General features: G+C 43.1%; 1 protein-coding gene across 1 annotated transcript; it reads left to right on the forward strand.

The window, feature by feature from the left end:
* Positions 1-227: 227 nt before the first annotated feature.
* Positions 228-3494, forward strand: LOC116986585 (probable G-protein coupled receptor 139). The gene is made up of 2 exons (XM_033042183.1): positions 228-255; positions 2605-3494. The coding sequence occupies exons 1-2, from the start codon at positions 228-230 to the stop codon at positions 3492-3494; spliced, it is 918 nt and encodes a 305-aa protein (XP_032898074.1).
* Positions 3495-15030: the final 11536 nt, after the last annotated feature.

Here is a 15030-nt window from a genome sequence, read left to right on the forward strand (position 1 = left end):
GGAGGAAGCTGGAAATATGGAATAAATCTGGAAATACTGATTTGGTCGGCGGGTTAGGTAGTAACTACGAGGACAGAGGGATGGTTGTTCGGAGAGATTGATAGGTCTCCATCGGAATCAAATATGACATCTAAAAAGACACTGCGACAGTGAGAGAGGAGAGCAGGAAGGTCTGTAAAGACCAATTGACTTAACCATATAGTAACGATGATGGAGGCCAAACCCAGATGGCAAGGAAACTTCAGAAACCAAAAGGTGAGTTTTTTAAGTAGTATATGTTGAAACAGAAAACTAACAGTGTTGTTATTTAGTTCTGTAAGTTGTAAAATAGTATTTCAAAGGTGAGGTATTGTTCCTCGAAATTATGGTGAATTTGGTTGGAACGGTGAAGGAAGCCGTGGCAGGAAGCCAGTGTGTGACCGAAACTACGGCCGCGTGGTAAATGAGATTCGGTGTCATGTTTATGTTCATAATATAGGTGTTCATAAAACTATCGCCTAACCTTCGCTTTTCCTCAGTACTTAAACGGAGATGTAATATCACGTAATGGATATTCAGCTTTAATTTGTAAATAACAGCTTTATAAATAATATGTAAATATTCCTTCTCAAATATCTTGTTGGCCATCGATGATCCATGTTAGTACCATGCTGCCCGACACCTTTCCATCACCACCTAGGAGACTGTTGTCCCGCGCCCAATTTAAGAATGTATTAGTTCGTTTAATTTTGCTCTCCGCCTACTGCGTCCATTCTGTTTGCACATTGCAATAAACTGCACCTTCCGAGTTTGTCATTTCACCAATTCAGTCCTGATTTCACGGTGTATGTTGCACTCCATGTCTGCTCCGTCAGCGTTTTTGAGCATTTCTGCATACTGTCTCTCCATTCATCGTGTCATATGATGTCCTGCACACCAGGGTTGCTGTCCGTAACTGGATTACTGAATATACTATGTATCAGAGTATCTGTGCTCTAGTGACACCTCGGGAAAAAAACCACTTTGTTCAATGAAACGACGCACGTTTGTTTTGCTGTCTGGCTCTTAGCCAGTCTCCAAATGACTTATCTATTAATTAAACGCACGTCCACCCTTCTATTAAAATGCGTTTATCGGATATATGAGGACATTGTTGCATTTAGGAACGAGATATCTACTAGAGGCAGCCATAACCGTGCTTTAAAATTGTTGTAAAGCAGATTCTTATAATTTCAATATTCAAATTGCAGTCAGGAAGCATCAGAATGTGAGAACAAAGGTAGGCGATGATATATAATTCTTAATTAACTTCAGTCAAGACATCTGAATCATTGCTGTTATTGTGTGGTGGACATAGTGCATTATAGGGAGTCAGCTCGGGTTTCCGCTCCAACCATTATCCAGTAACTATTGGTTAATATAAGGGAATCAGGATAATTTCCAGCTCATATTAATTATCTCTAATGGTGGATCTGGGTTTGCTGAATGGCACTAGGGACTACACCAGCTTCCAACAAATATGCAGCTGAGACAGTGATCTTTATTGGCGTCAGCATTGACAACATTAACAATCTTCATCTCCACACAACCATATCGTACCACAATGTTTAATGGAACGGAATCGAGTAAAGTTTCGCTCTGACTTGCAACGAGCTGGACCTGACCGAGAGTTTACAGAAAAGAGCAGATTCTACAAAATATGATAAAGGAGGAATTTGAGATCAATTACGCAACGAAAGGGTTAAAGGTTAACATTTACCGATGTTGCAAACCGTGCTGGTGCAAAGGGGGATGTTTGCGACTTGAAAGTGTGTGAAAAGATAACGTTAAGAATGATTGCGTAAACATTTCCCAGGTAGGAAACAGCTCAATAAACCACTAACAGAAAACAATTCTTTGTTATAGTGCGTGGTTTATAGATGGAAGGATAGAGGTAAACTGAGAGATTTAAAAACTAACCAGATAAAACTTGTTAGCAACCAAGAGGCAAGAGAGTTTTATTGTCATATATTCCAGATAGAACAAGAACAACGAAATTCTTACTTACTTCAGCACAACAGAATATGTAAACATAGTACACTGCAAACAATATAATAAACGAGGGAGAGAAAAAAAGTTTATTCTTTACCTAATTTTGGACACAATATCAGGAAATTCGAACTTTTGGCGAGGTTACCGATTTAATTTATTGCAATGGGCCAAGCCATCAGGAAATATTAAGACGAACTGACGAACTCAGTTCAGTTCAGGTTAGTTTATTGTCACGTATACCGATGCACAAGGATGGTTCCCCTTGTAGTAAAGAACTAGAAGGACTAACTCAGCGGGTCTCCATAGATGGTGACTTCACATGGATTATACGATCCTCTAAAAGGGGTGAAATTAACAGGATGTAGGGAAAGAACTGTGCAATGGGCCATTTAATGGGTTCAAACTGAAGGGGATGAATAGCCTCTTCTACTGCATCATTCTATCATCATTGCCTTTCTATAAAATACCTAAGATCCTCGGGATATGCGTGAATCTGATAAATACATTTACTGATCTATTTGGTGTCTAAGTGGAATTGCGAACTTTCCTCTCCGCTTAATTTGCAATGTTCCTGTTAATTTCCCGTACACGCAGTTAACTTGGTGACGATTGTTATCCTATCCCGGGGAAAGAGCGGCCTCTCCAAGTGTGTCACTCGCTACCTCGTGGCCATGGCAGCAGCAGATCTACTAGTCGTTGTCTTCGACGTGATTTTGAGGCAAATTCCAATTGCTTATCGGGATCATTTCACTTTCGTGCGATCTATCCCGGTCTGCGATATTCACGCCGTTCTGCTTTTCACGGCCACAGATTGCTCGGTTTGGTTCACCGTCGCGTTCACCTTTGATCGATTTGTGGCCATTTGTTGCCAGAAACTGAAAAATAACTATTGTCAGGAGAGAACAGCGGCTATGGTTCTAGGAACAGTGACTGTGCTGAGCTTTTTAAAGAACATCACCTGGCATTTTATGCTCACATCTGAATATTCTCTTGCGTATGCTGTCTGGTTTTGTATGCCAAGAGACCGTCTCGTGAATTCACCGGTCTGGGCAGGAATCGAACTCGCTCACTACCTCTTCACCCCTATCATCCCATTTGTCCTGGTTGTGCTTCTCAATGCTTTAACTATCAGATACGTTTTAATGGCCAGCCGATCCCGCAAGAGACTCCGGGCACCCAATCATGGGGATAGCGCGAGAGACCCAGAGATGGAGAACCGTCGGAAATCCCTCATTTTACTGCTGGTTATCTCGGGAAATTTCATCCTATTATGGGCTCTATTCACGGTGTATCACGTGTGGAACCGACTGCGATTTTTGGGGATGGTGCTTGCAATTCCACCAGCATCTATGCGACAACTCTGCTTCATGCTGCAGCTCTTGAGCTGCTGCACGAACACAGCTCTTTACGTCGTCACTCAGGCTAAATTTAGGGAACAACTAAGGAATGCGATGAAATTGCCACGGATCCTAACTTTAAAATGAATTCAGTCCTGAGATCAAATGAACAATACGCGGTAGGGTCCCACTTGCCCCGCCTTGCTGTTTATGTTAATAAATTGCGCTTATCCTAAGCGTTTTCTGCACTGTGGCATTTGGAAGTATTGGTGTCCACATTCCTTCACCTGTTCCACTGATGTTTTACGCGTTCCTAGTGCTCACCTCCAACACACACACACACACACACACACACACACACACACACACACACACACACACACACACACACACACACACACACACACACACACACACAGACACGCACACACACACGCACGCACGCACGCACGCACGCACACACACACACGATTCACCAGCTTCATTACGCCTTACTGAGGACGCATATATTTATTAAAGTACTCGCAGCATGTGACGTCACCGACTGAATTCCCACAGTTTGTCGCATTCAGGGTATCTGTTGCTTAAATCCCATCTAAGATAAACCCACACAGTCTCCAAATAATAGTCATAGTGTCATGCAACATAGAAACAGACCCATTCGGCCCATCAACCACATGCAGTCCAGCAGACAAATGTCTATATTACTACCATCAATTTATCAACATTTGGTTGATAGTCCTCCATGCTTTGGTGATTCAAATATTATTCTACATATCTGGTCAGTTTTTTGCGAGTTTCTGCCTCTCCTACCCGCTCAGGCTATCTTTTCCAAAATTCAATAGCCACATGCGTCAAATTGTGCTCCCTCGGATACACACTAAATATTTTACTGTTTACCGTTAACCTATTGCCTTTAGATTTAGATACCTCTGCTGTGGAAAATACTATTATACCACTCATACCATCAATGCTAGAATTGTGTGTATTAAATTAGGCATCAACCTCGACATCTTTCGCTGCAACGAAAATAAACCCAACCAATGCAGTCCCTCCTCGTAAATGCATGCATTTCACTCTTCCGTTTCTTTCCTCATCTAACATATTTTCTCTCCTCGTCTCCTCTAGTCTCAAATTTACTCCACCCATCTGCAAATCACTTCCCTCCATCATCTGCATCAATCTATCACGTTGTCCGGCTTTGTCATTACCCACCTCTCCACCCCCCCCCCCCCCCTTTCTCCGCCATATTCCAATCAGTATTAGGAAATATCCCGACCCGACCTGACCTGCAGTATTTTGCTTTCGTTCAAGATTCCTGCATCTACAGTTTCTCAGACCTCGCATACATACAGTTTTGAATATCCGAAGCTAACGATGCAAGTATGCAGATTTATCCCAGACATTTGCTCAAGCAGAGTGTAGAAAACACTCACGGAAATCAGTAGAGATATGGTGCGAGCTCACTGTCCCAACACGCTGAGGAAAATACAGAACACAGCAAACAAAATCGATAACTTGACCCATTATGGACAGAATTTAAAAAATGGAGAGAAACACAGGAAGGAACAGGAAGCAAAAAGTTAATGCCAACATCTGACATTGTTCTTCCCACTGTACTCCATGTGTGGAGGGAATAACGTGTGTGCCGCCTAATTTATAATACCTTCTATTCCCATATTTTCATCGACTTCCAGCCGGTAGCGTGGAACTCCAGATTTCCCACTTCCCACTACCTCCAAATTAATAAGGATCACTCGGCGCAACAGAGTTAACGTCCACACACCCAGAAAATTGAAGGAAAATAGACAACATTAGAAAACGGAGTAATAGGCTGTGAGCCGTGCATCAAAAATGTGTCTAGAAATCAGTTTTCGTGACCCGTCACAGAACTACGTGATGTTTTCCACATATTTAGATGAAATATAATTGAGAATGATGTCATAACTCGCCATTCCCAAAAGTTGCACATTAATTAATTAAACTAATTAGAAAATGAGATCGGGAAAGTAAGCGCCATCTAGTGGCCTATTCCCATAATACACGATGGGCAGCCTATTTCCGTGTTGCAGTCCATTTAAACTATATATTATCATACCTATATATATATATTATATATTAATGACAGGGGAGACCATCCCCTGTGGAGGGTCAGGCAGAGGCTGCAAAAAACATCTCATAGTCATTAAGTCTGCATGGACTTCAATTCATAACATTTCAACCTCATCTTAATGTTAATGAGAATAACACTGTTACTACCATAGATAAATTAGTTTGTTCAAGTTCACATACACCAATTCATTTCTACATAAACATCAGCCATTTCTTACCATTTCTCACTCCAATGGCAGCCTATAAAGTGCAATGAATATTCCTCCGTTTTTCTCCCGTGGTCGGGGCCTGGAAACGGCCGCTACAGACGGCACTGTATACAGCCCCCCCCCCCCCCCCCCCCCCCCCGCCCGCGGAGATGATCCGCGGCTCCGCGTTCGCAAATCGGCCGCTTTTTAATTGAGACCGCGGCTTCACTATATTAAATACATAGGCCCCGCGATCGGTGCACTTTTTCCCGGTAAGTTATCGCAGGCAGCTCCGAGATTAGATGGTTAAGACTTATTATTCTACAACAAGCTGGCATTAGTGAACATGTTTCATTTATCTTGCTATTGATACATATAGTTTAGGCCCTCAACTTCATGAATGAATGAATAAGTAAATGAGTGAATGAATGAATGAATGAATGAATGAATGAATGAATGAATGAATGAATGAATGAATGAATGAATGAATGAATGAATGAATGAATGAATGAGTGAGTGAATAAATGAGTGAATGAATGAGTGAATGAATGAGTGAATGAGTGAGTGAGTGAATGAGTGGGTGAGTGAATGAGTGAATGAATGAATGAATGAATGAATGAATGAGTGAATGAATGAAGGAATGAATGAGTGAGTGAATGAATGAGTGAATGAGTGAATGTACAGCCTCCAAATCTCATTTTCACATTATAAAGGGTGCAATTAAATTAATTAAAGTCCATACAGATTAATTTTCATAAATTCAGACTTTAGATCTTACCTCCCAGTTGATTCACAAAGTTTGACTGCAGCACCTCAGCAGGGACTTTGCTTTCAAGACTTTCTTCCACTTCTATCCACTTAGCTGCACATTCTTCAGACTTCTTAATGCTTTTCTCACTAAATTCAATTACCCTGCTGCAAGTTTCCACGACATGTATTCTACAGAACAACAAATAACCTTGTAGCACCCAAAGGCACCAGAGAATATCTGTGCTGATTTTCTTTGTCCGCGAATCGGGCGTTGGTGAGGTTCAAGTTCAACAAATAACCTTCATCGGAATCTCCAGTAAAACAGGCATCAGTGCAGTCCTCTCAGCTATGTTGTGTGCTCCATGCCGAGCTAGCCTGAAACAAGGCGCGTGATTGGCCAACTGGCAGACAATTCAATGTTAAACGTGCTTTGATTGGACTGAAAATGTGATAGTCTTGTTCTTGACGAGTTTCAGGGGTGATTTATATAATATTTTTACACAATATGTGAAAATTTCATGTACTTTTGTGACTTTGGTCACGAAACACTGGAATAAAGCTCCTCGGCCCACAGCCTATAAACAGAATATCAAGCCATAATAGAACCATACTCCGCCGTTAAAATTGATCAATTCCTAAGAGGTCTAAAGCAGAGCAGCAAAAGAAACAGCTTAACCCCCAGTGAGCTGGTAGGTAGCGAGAAAGAGCAGTACAATGTCCATGTTTTTGTTAATTTAGAAAGGACTCTTGTGCGCATAGTCACCAACCGATTGACGAAGCAGTCCAGCAAAACGGATCACCATTAATCTGCTGCGAAATATGCGCAGAAACGGCGATCTCTGCGGTTCTTTGAGAAGCAAATAGCGCTTCACCAACGCCCGATTCGCGGACAAAGAAAATCAGCACAGATATTCTCTAGTGCCTTTGGGTGCTACAAGCCGCTCCTTGCACTTCACCCAGCGAGGTGTAAATGGGCGGAGCGTATGGCTGGGCTCACAATAAACAACGAACAAGCTTCACTTTTTTTTCTGGCAGCAGAACCACTTTAAAGGAAGCGGGAGGAGCAAATCTCATAAACACCATCTGATACCAATTTGGCAAATATAATCTCTATAGTGGAATGAATGCGTACACGTTACATACTTGAGGCCCAACACAAATTGGAGGAACAGCACCTCATATTTCGCTCGGGCAGCTTACAACACAGCGGTATAAATATTAACTTATCTAAATCAAGTAATTAATGCTCCCCCTCTCTCCATCTCTTCTCATCGGTGAGACCAAGCGTAGGCTTGGCGATCGTTTCGCCGCTCGGTCCGCATTAACCAACTTGATCTCCCGGTGGCTCAGCACTTCAACTCCCCCTCCCATTCCGAATCCGACATCTCTGTCCTAGGCCTCCTCCATGGCCAGGGTGAGCACAACCGGAAGGAGCATTGAAGGAGCAGCACCTCATATTCCTCTTGGGCAGTCTGCATCCTAGCGGCATAAACATTGAATTCTCCAATTTCCGGTAGCTCTTGCTGTCGCCTCCCCTTCGCAGATCCCTCGGGCTCCTCCTCGTCCTTTTTCATTTCTTCTTCCCGCCCCCCCCCCCCTCCCCCCCCCCCCCCCCTCCCCCCCCCCCCCCCCCCCTCCCCCCCCCCCCCCCCAACCTGAAGAAGGGTTTCGGCCAGAAACTGTGCCCATTTCGTTCGCTCCATAGATGCTGCTGCACCCGCTGAGTTTCTCCAGCACTTTTGTCGACCGTTCCTTTCCCATCCTGGTTCTCCCATCAGTCTGACTGTCCACCTGATTTCTTACAAATCTTTCTATGCTTCGTTGTCACCTTCCCCTTGGAACAATGATCTATTCTACAGGTTCCTTGGACTGCGTCCCCATTGATGTTTTATTTACACGCCATACCCATCTCTGTGTCTCCTTCTCCACTTACTCTCAGTCTAAAGAAGTGTCTCGACCCAAAATGGCACCCATTCCTTCTATCCAAAGATGCTGCCTGTCCCGTTGAATTACTCCAGCATGTTATGTCTTTCATCGGTGTCCAACCATAATCTGCAGTTCCTCCCTACACATAAATAACATGTGCCAACATTCAAAAGTGTACATCCAGAGCAATCCAGAGCAAAAATGGAATATAATTTATTTCAATGATACTGGTGGATCCGGGCCAGTTGCGATAAACCATTTTGGCCCCAATGTAAAATGCTCCCTGTTCTGTGATGATCGCACTGTCATGAAACAACTGCAACTTCGATCCTGTACCCTACCCAACTTGGTTTCGGTTAATCCAAACTTTCCTTGCGCAAGGTGAAGCGGCAAATGTTTCAGGGTGACAGCCAATTCGCCTTGATCTGGATATTTCTGCAAACGGCCGATGTCCAGTTATAGGTGAAACCTTTCACTCCCTTTAATGGAAAATACTTCAAGGGCCGTGAGTCGACCTTAACATTAATATCGGGATAATCACTAGGATGCACTCAATCTCCAAATATTTTACCATGTGAGTACCGCTCACAAGAAAACATTGTCGACTATTTGTACTTCCCCTTCAATGTAACATAATGTCAGTGAGAGTTGCTTGCAGATCTCAATTTCCAATGAAATAGACCTGGGAGATAATAATATATCAGAATCATCTATCAGTGCATATATTATATTTTTAATTCGGATATTAAGTTCACTGATTTTAAAATCGCTGGTGGCTCGTGATTCCGGATAATTCATCCATCCCTCGGAATTACTCGTCCAATAATGCAGTTGGTTGCGACATATATTGAGCTAGTGAAAATGAGAGTGGAAATCATTCATAAAAGTCCGGAAGTGACAGCCGCCTAGTTTGCAGACATTATTGAGTTATTAGATCGAAATGCAACCGCGACTGTCAGCAACCCCATCTTAAGATAAAGTATAGATATTGGTTACTAGAAACGAGAACAGATAAAGGCAATAAACAAAAGAATCCAATTCATGGAGAAACGGCAATACCAAAATGTACGATTTCACGTTTAACCATCAACGATCATACGCTGGCTTCTGGGTTGAGACGGCAAAATCAGGCATAAATAAAGAATACCGAGGTGCATTTTCTCTGAGAAGCGATGATCTAGGTGGGTCTTCGAGAAGAAGCGAACACCGCATCACTAGAGGCCTAATTCCTCAACAGTTAATACCTGCCAGAACAACCCAATTGTTGTGGTAAACAGTGTTCAAATGGGAACTGGTAAACAGTCCGATATGTTCACAAATAGCCCAGTAGAGCTGATGAGGTAATGGCCTAATGCTGCTCGTATGGTATTCTGGGAGGAAACAGAAAGGTGAGAAGAGCATCTGTTCCCAATGTCAATCTGGGCGGAGTTAAGACAGTTCAAGTCAAGACTTCAAGAGAGTTTATTGTCATGTGTCCCTGATAGGACAATGAAATTCTTGCTTTGCTTCAGCACAACAGAACATAGTAGGCATTGACCACAAAACAGATCTGTGTGTCCATATACCATTATATGCGCAAATACATGAATAAATAAACTGATAAAGTCCAGATAACAGATAATGGGCTATTAATGTTCAGAGTTTTGTCCGAGCCAAGTTTAATAGCCTGATGGCTGTGGGGAAGTAGCTATTCCTGAACGATTTCAGACGATAAGAAAAGGGAGCAGCTTTGTTGAAGAAAAACAGACTGGTTGGGCGGTGGAAAAAGTCCCAAATTCAAGTCAGTGTGTGTACAGACCCACGCAGTCCATACAGGCAACAACACATTGTGATGAATGATAGGACATTACGAAGTTTAGAGGAAAACTTGGGATCCGAGGGTGCATGCCCACAAATTAAGAATATTCCTAAGTAACATCAACACATTAAGACCACGAGAGTAATCAGGGAAAGAGTAGGGGGCCATTACGAACCAAAATGCAATGTGGAATAAGGACATTGGTGAATACTTCGCACTGCATTCTTTAAGGAGGGCAGTTGGTGAGTTGCAGAGTTTCACGAGTGACACTGTGAAAGGTTAGGACACGATGTTGTTAATGGGAGGTACATGTCAAGGGGGGTGTAATGATCAATGATTAGAGTGAAAATCAAACCACGACGATGTCTACCTTGGATGCTAAGGTAGATAAGGGAGGACATTGCGGAGATCCGGATAGAGAGTGTTATATCTTCGCTCTTTGGGGGGGGGGGGGGGGGGGGGGGGGGGGGGTTGGAAAAGCGTCACTTCCGAGATAAAGACTCAATTTACCAATGGGCATACAGGCATTAATCAACGATAGTCAACATGGCTATGTTGGAGGTGTTTGAGTAATTTTGCCTGGAACACAATCCCTTTGTGTGGGTGTTATACAACACATTTCGTCCAAGGCATGGTTGATCCCGAACTGTTTTGGCAGCAGACATTTAGTGTTTTCGCATAAGTTGATTAGCCATATGGGTTCTTGCCAGCACATTTAGTATTTGTTTCAGCTGTAAATTAGCCCGGTACATGCGCGATGTAACAGGTTGGGAAGATTCATAGAACCAGGACATGCACAATGACCAAAGCAAGAGAAACATTTTGGTACACAGATTTAGGCAACCCAAACGTAGTTGCACAGGTAGATAAGGTGGCCAATAAGGCGGTGAATCGGGCACTTAACATCATTAACTATAGCTGGCAATATAAGAGTCTCGTGGTTAATGCATAAATTAAGACGTCATTATCCGGCCACTGCTGAAGTGCTGCAAGTGACCGGGATCACAGAGGATATGAATGACGGTAGAGGATAGGGGGCCGTTAAGATTCACCAGGATGCTGCCTGCGTTAAGGTATTTCTGATATGAGTCGAGACTGGAAAGGCTAGGTTTATATTTCTTGCAGCGACTGAGCTAAGGGGGAATAGTTGATAAATGTACATTAAATTATGAAGAATATAGGTACGGTAAATATTGAGAAATATTTCCACAAAGCAGAGTTATCTAACGCGGGAAGGCATAGGTTTATCGTAAGGGGTAAGAGGCTCATGGGCGACCTGAAATTGAATATGTTCAGCCACAGGGTAGTCCGAATCGCTGCCCTATGGGTAATCGATGTAAATATCAGCATTGAATTACCGAGGTGTAGCAACTTACGGTCCAAGTCTTGACAAAATAATCAAATAAAGTGTTCGATGGTTAACGCATTATCACATTAGTGAAACGTCTATTTTTCAATAAATATTGTTCTATTCCTGCTAGGGTTATTAAGGTTTTCAAAATGCAAATCACGAATACATTTTGCCGGGGTCGCTTACAGCATGAACATTAAAATCTCCAATTTCAGAAAACCCAATTCCCGTCTTTGCCTTTCTAATTCTTTCACATCTTGGCAGGTCCTTCCACTTACTTCTGTCAAGTATATCTCCGAGCTTCTATCACCGGTGAAGGTATAGGAGCAAGGAGATTCTACTGCAGTTGTACAGTGTCTGGGTGAGACCACACCAGGGGTATTGCGTACAGTTTTGTTCTCCTAATCTGCGGAAATACATTCTTGCATAGAAGGTTCACCAGACTGATTCCTGGGATGGCAGGACTTTCATATGAAGAAAAACTGGATAGACACGGCTTGTACTCGCGTGAACTTAGAAGATTGAGGGGGGATCTTATAGAAACTTACAAAATTGAGGGGTTGGACAGGCTAGGTGTAGGAAGATTGTTCCCGATGTTGGGGAAGTCCAGAACAAGGGGTCACCGTATAAGGATAAGGAGAAAGTCTTTTAGGACCGAGATGAGAAAAACATTTTTTTACACAGAGAGTGGTGAATCTCTGGAATTCTCTGCCACAGAAGGTAGTTGAGGCCAGTACTTTGGCTATATTTAAGAGGGGGTTAGATGTTGCCCTTGTGGCGAAGGGGGTCAGGGGCTGTGGAGAGAAGGCAGGTACGGGATACTGAGTTGGATGATCAGCCATGATCATATTGAATGGCGGTGCAGGCTCGAAGTGCCGAATGGCCTACTCTTGCACCTATTTTCTATGTTTCTATGTTTCTATGATCCGGACTTGGTTGATTAAAAGATTTGAGGTCCTGGTATTTGCCACAACGATTGAGCCTGAGGTCGTGCATTAATTTAGGGAACTTTGTCGCTTTGTCGGGATATATTATCTGTGGCGTTTTTAGCGGGAATTGATGCGCTATTATTTTTCTGGCTTGAAACTGTGTTTTTAATGATTTAGAAGCGTCATAATTGTGAAACGCAGAATATTTGAAGCAAATCCACGAGTCAGATATTCGAAAGCAAAACATAGAAAAGAACAGCATATACCCTTCGGTCCATCATTTCTATCGCGACCACAGGCCCTTCGGTCCATCATGCCTGGTATGGTAATTATATCTCCTACCTCCGCCGTAGACGTTGGTCACAGTTTGGGGCTCTTTTATCATCATGATATTTTGAGTTATTTCCAGGTCCTCTGTAGATTGATTGTGGAGTAATATTTACATGTATAAGTATTAATAGCCTTGTATTTTGAAGACATTTTTTTTGAGATTTCCACAAACCTTGATCTTACAAGGTCAAGTAGATCTGAAAGATGGTTTAATGGAGACAAGCGCAGATGGCGACTCTAATTTATAAATATGTGTTTGTATTTATGATACGATATTTAATGTTGATGAGCTGGAATTGTCTGAGACCATTGAATGGCGATAATGGTATACACGCTATGGACTCGACATAATCGTACAGAGCAGCACAAGGCGGACTGTTGTGCAAGGAGACAAATGGCTGAAAAAGAGCTTTCTAAATGAGGATACAGGCCCTGGCCTCGTCATTGTTAGCACTGAAGCTGGGAAGCTGGAAGTTGTCTCCGCAACTCAAAGTGCGAATAACTAAGATATGCTCATTATCAGTGATGTTTCTTTAAAAATAGAATATATTGGTGACCCTGAAGTAACCATGTATTGTGTTGCGCCGAGTAAATTAGTCCAATTTCCCGGGAAATATATATTTTAAATAAGTTATTAAATAGATTGGCGAATTCTTCAAGAGAGACTGACTTCAGTAGCAGTGGGAGTGAATCCTCCAGAATTGTGTGGATGGCCGATGGTCGGCATGGGCGAGTATTTCCATTAGTGTATGTCAAGTTGGAGAAATAGCGCCCCAGGTTAGCGATAACTTCGCGTATTAAAGAATTGGAGGAAAATGTAAGAATCATGTGTGATGTTGAGTCCTAAGCCTAAATCAACACTTTAATGCCTATCTATTATAAGCATCTACGTTCGTTTCCTGTAGGGAGATTATACCGTATTGTCATTCAAAGACTAACTTTCTTGCTGTATTATTTCCTTTATCGGAATGGATTTAGCTGACAATAATCATTAATCGGAGCGGCGGGTCTCCCTCCCAAACAAGAAGCAGATACTTGCAACTAACAAAGCAGTAAAGCAGGACAGGTCGCCCGCGTGGAGAGAAGCTGAGGAGTGCAGTCAGTGCCTTTTCTCTATATCTGAAATCACCCTCCTGACTTCTAATATTATACAGATTATTCTACTTGTTGATACCATTTGCATGTGCTATTTTACAAGGTCAAGTAGATAGCGCGACACAACCGAGTCAACGCTGGCTTTATCATCATCTTCTTAAGGCTCCTGTGGTCCCAGTGGTTCGGGATTAATTGTTCTTGGAACAGGATGCCATACTATTATGTACACTTGTTTAGTGGTTGGAACAAGAGGGTGATATTCTTAAGGACATCATTTTCAGAAAAAAATCAAGATGATTGGCAATATATGCTTCTCCAACCGCAGAACCAACCAATCCCCGTCTACCGATACTCTCCTCCGCCTAGCGGAGCTGGTCCTTACCCTCAACAACTTTTCCTTTGACTCCTCCCATTTCCTCCAAATCCAAGGCGTAGCTATGGGCAGTGCATGGGCCCCAGCTATGCCTGACTCTTTGTAGGGTACGTCGAAAAATCTTTGTTCGAGACGTACCGTGGCCCTATCCCCGAACTCTACCTCCGCTACATTGACGACTGCATTGGTGCTACCTCTTGCACCCATGCAGAACTCACTGACCTCATCCATTTCACAACTAACTTCCATCCGGCACTCAAATTCACCTGGACCATTTCCGACATTTCCCCACCATTTCCTGACCCCACTATCTCCATCGCAGGTAACTACTGACCGACATCTACTACAAACCCACTGACTCCCATGGCTATCTGGACTACACGTCTTCCAACACTGCTTCCTGTAAGGACTCTATTCACTACTACCAATTCCTCCGTCTGCGCCGCATCTGCACCCAATATGAGGTGTTCCAAACCAGGGCATTGAAGATGTCTTCATTCTTTATGAAACGGGAGTTCGTATACTCTTCGACTATAAATTAGGCTCTCACCAGGGCATCTTCTATATCCCGTAGCTCCGCTCCCACTCTCCATCCCCCCACTCTAACAAGGACAGAGCCCCCCCCCCCCCCCCCCCCCTGTCCTCACCTTCCACCAAAAATCGATGGTAGACAAAAATACTGGAGAAACTCGGCGGGTGAGGCAATAGATGCGGTTGGAGGAGGTGCAGGTGAACCTCTGTCGCACCTGGAACCACTGCTTGGGTCCTTGAATGGAGTCGAGGGTGGGGGGGGGGAGGTAAAGCCACAAGTGTAGCATCTCCTGCGGTTGC

The sequence above is a fragment of the Amblyraja radiata genome, chromosome 24 (assembly GCF_010909765.2).
Source record: "Amblyraja radiata isolate CabotCenter1 chromosome 24, sAmbRad1.1.pri, whole genome shotgun sequence".
In the NCBI taxonomy this organism is placed as follows: domain Eukaryota; kingdom Metazoa; phylum Chordata; class Chondrichthyes; order Rajiformes; family Rajidae; genus Amblyraja; species Amblyraja radiata.

What these genes read in the sequence shown, in the direction of transcription:
- LOC116986585 (XM_033042183.1), top strand. Translation starts at nt 228, where the DNA reads ATGGCAAGGAAACTTCAGAAACCAAAAG. An exon ending in GAAACTTCAGAAACCAAAAG is followed by an intron (nt 256 to 2,604) that starts GTGAGTTTTTTA and finishes CCGTACACGCAG; the next exon opens with TTAACTTGGTGACGATTGTT.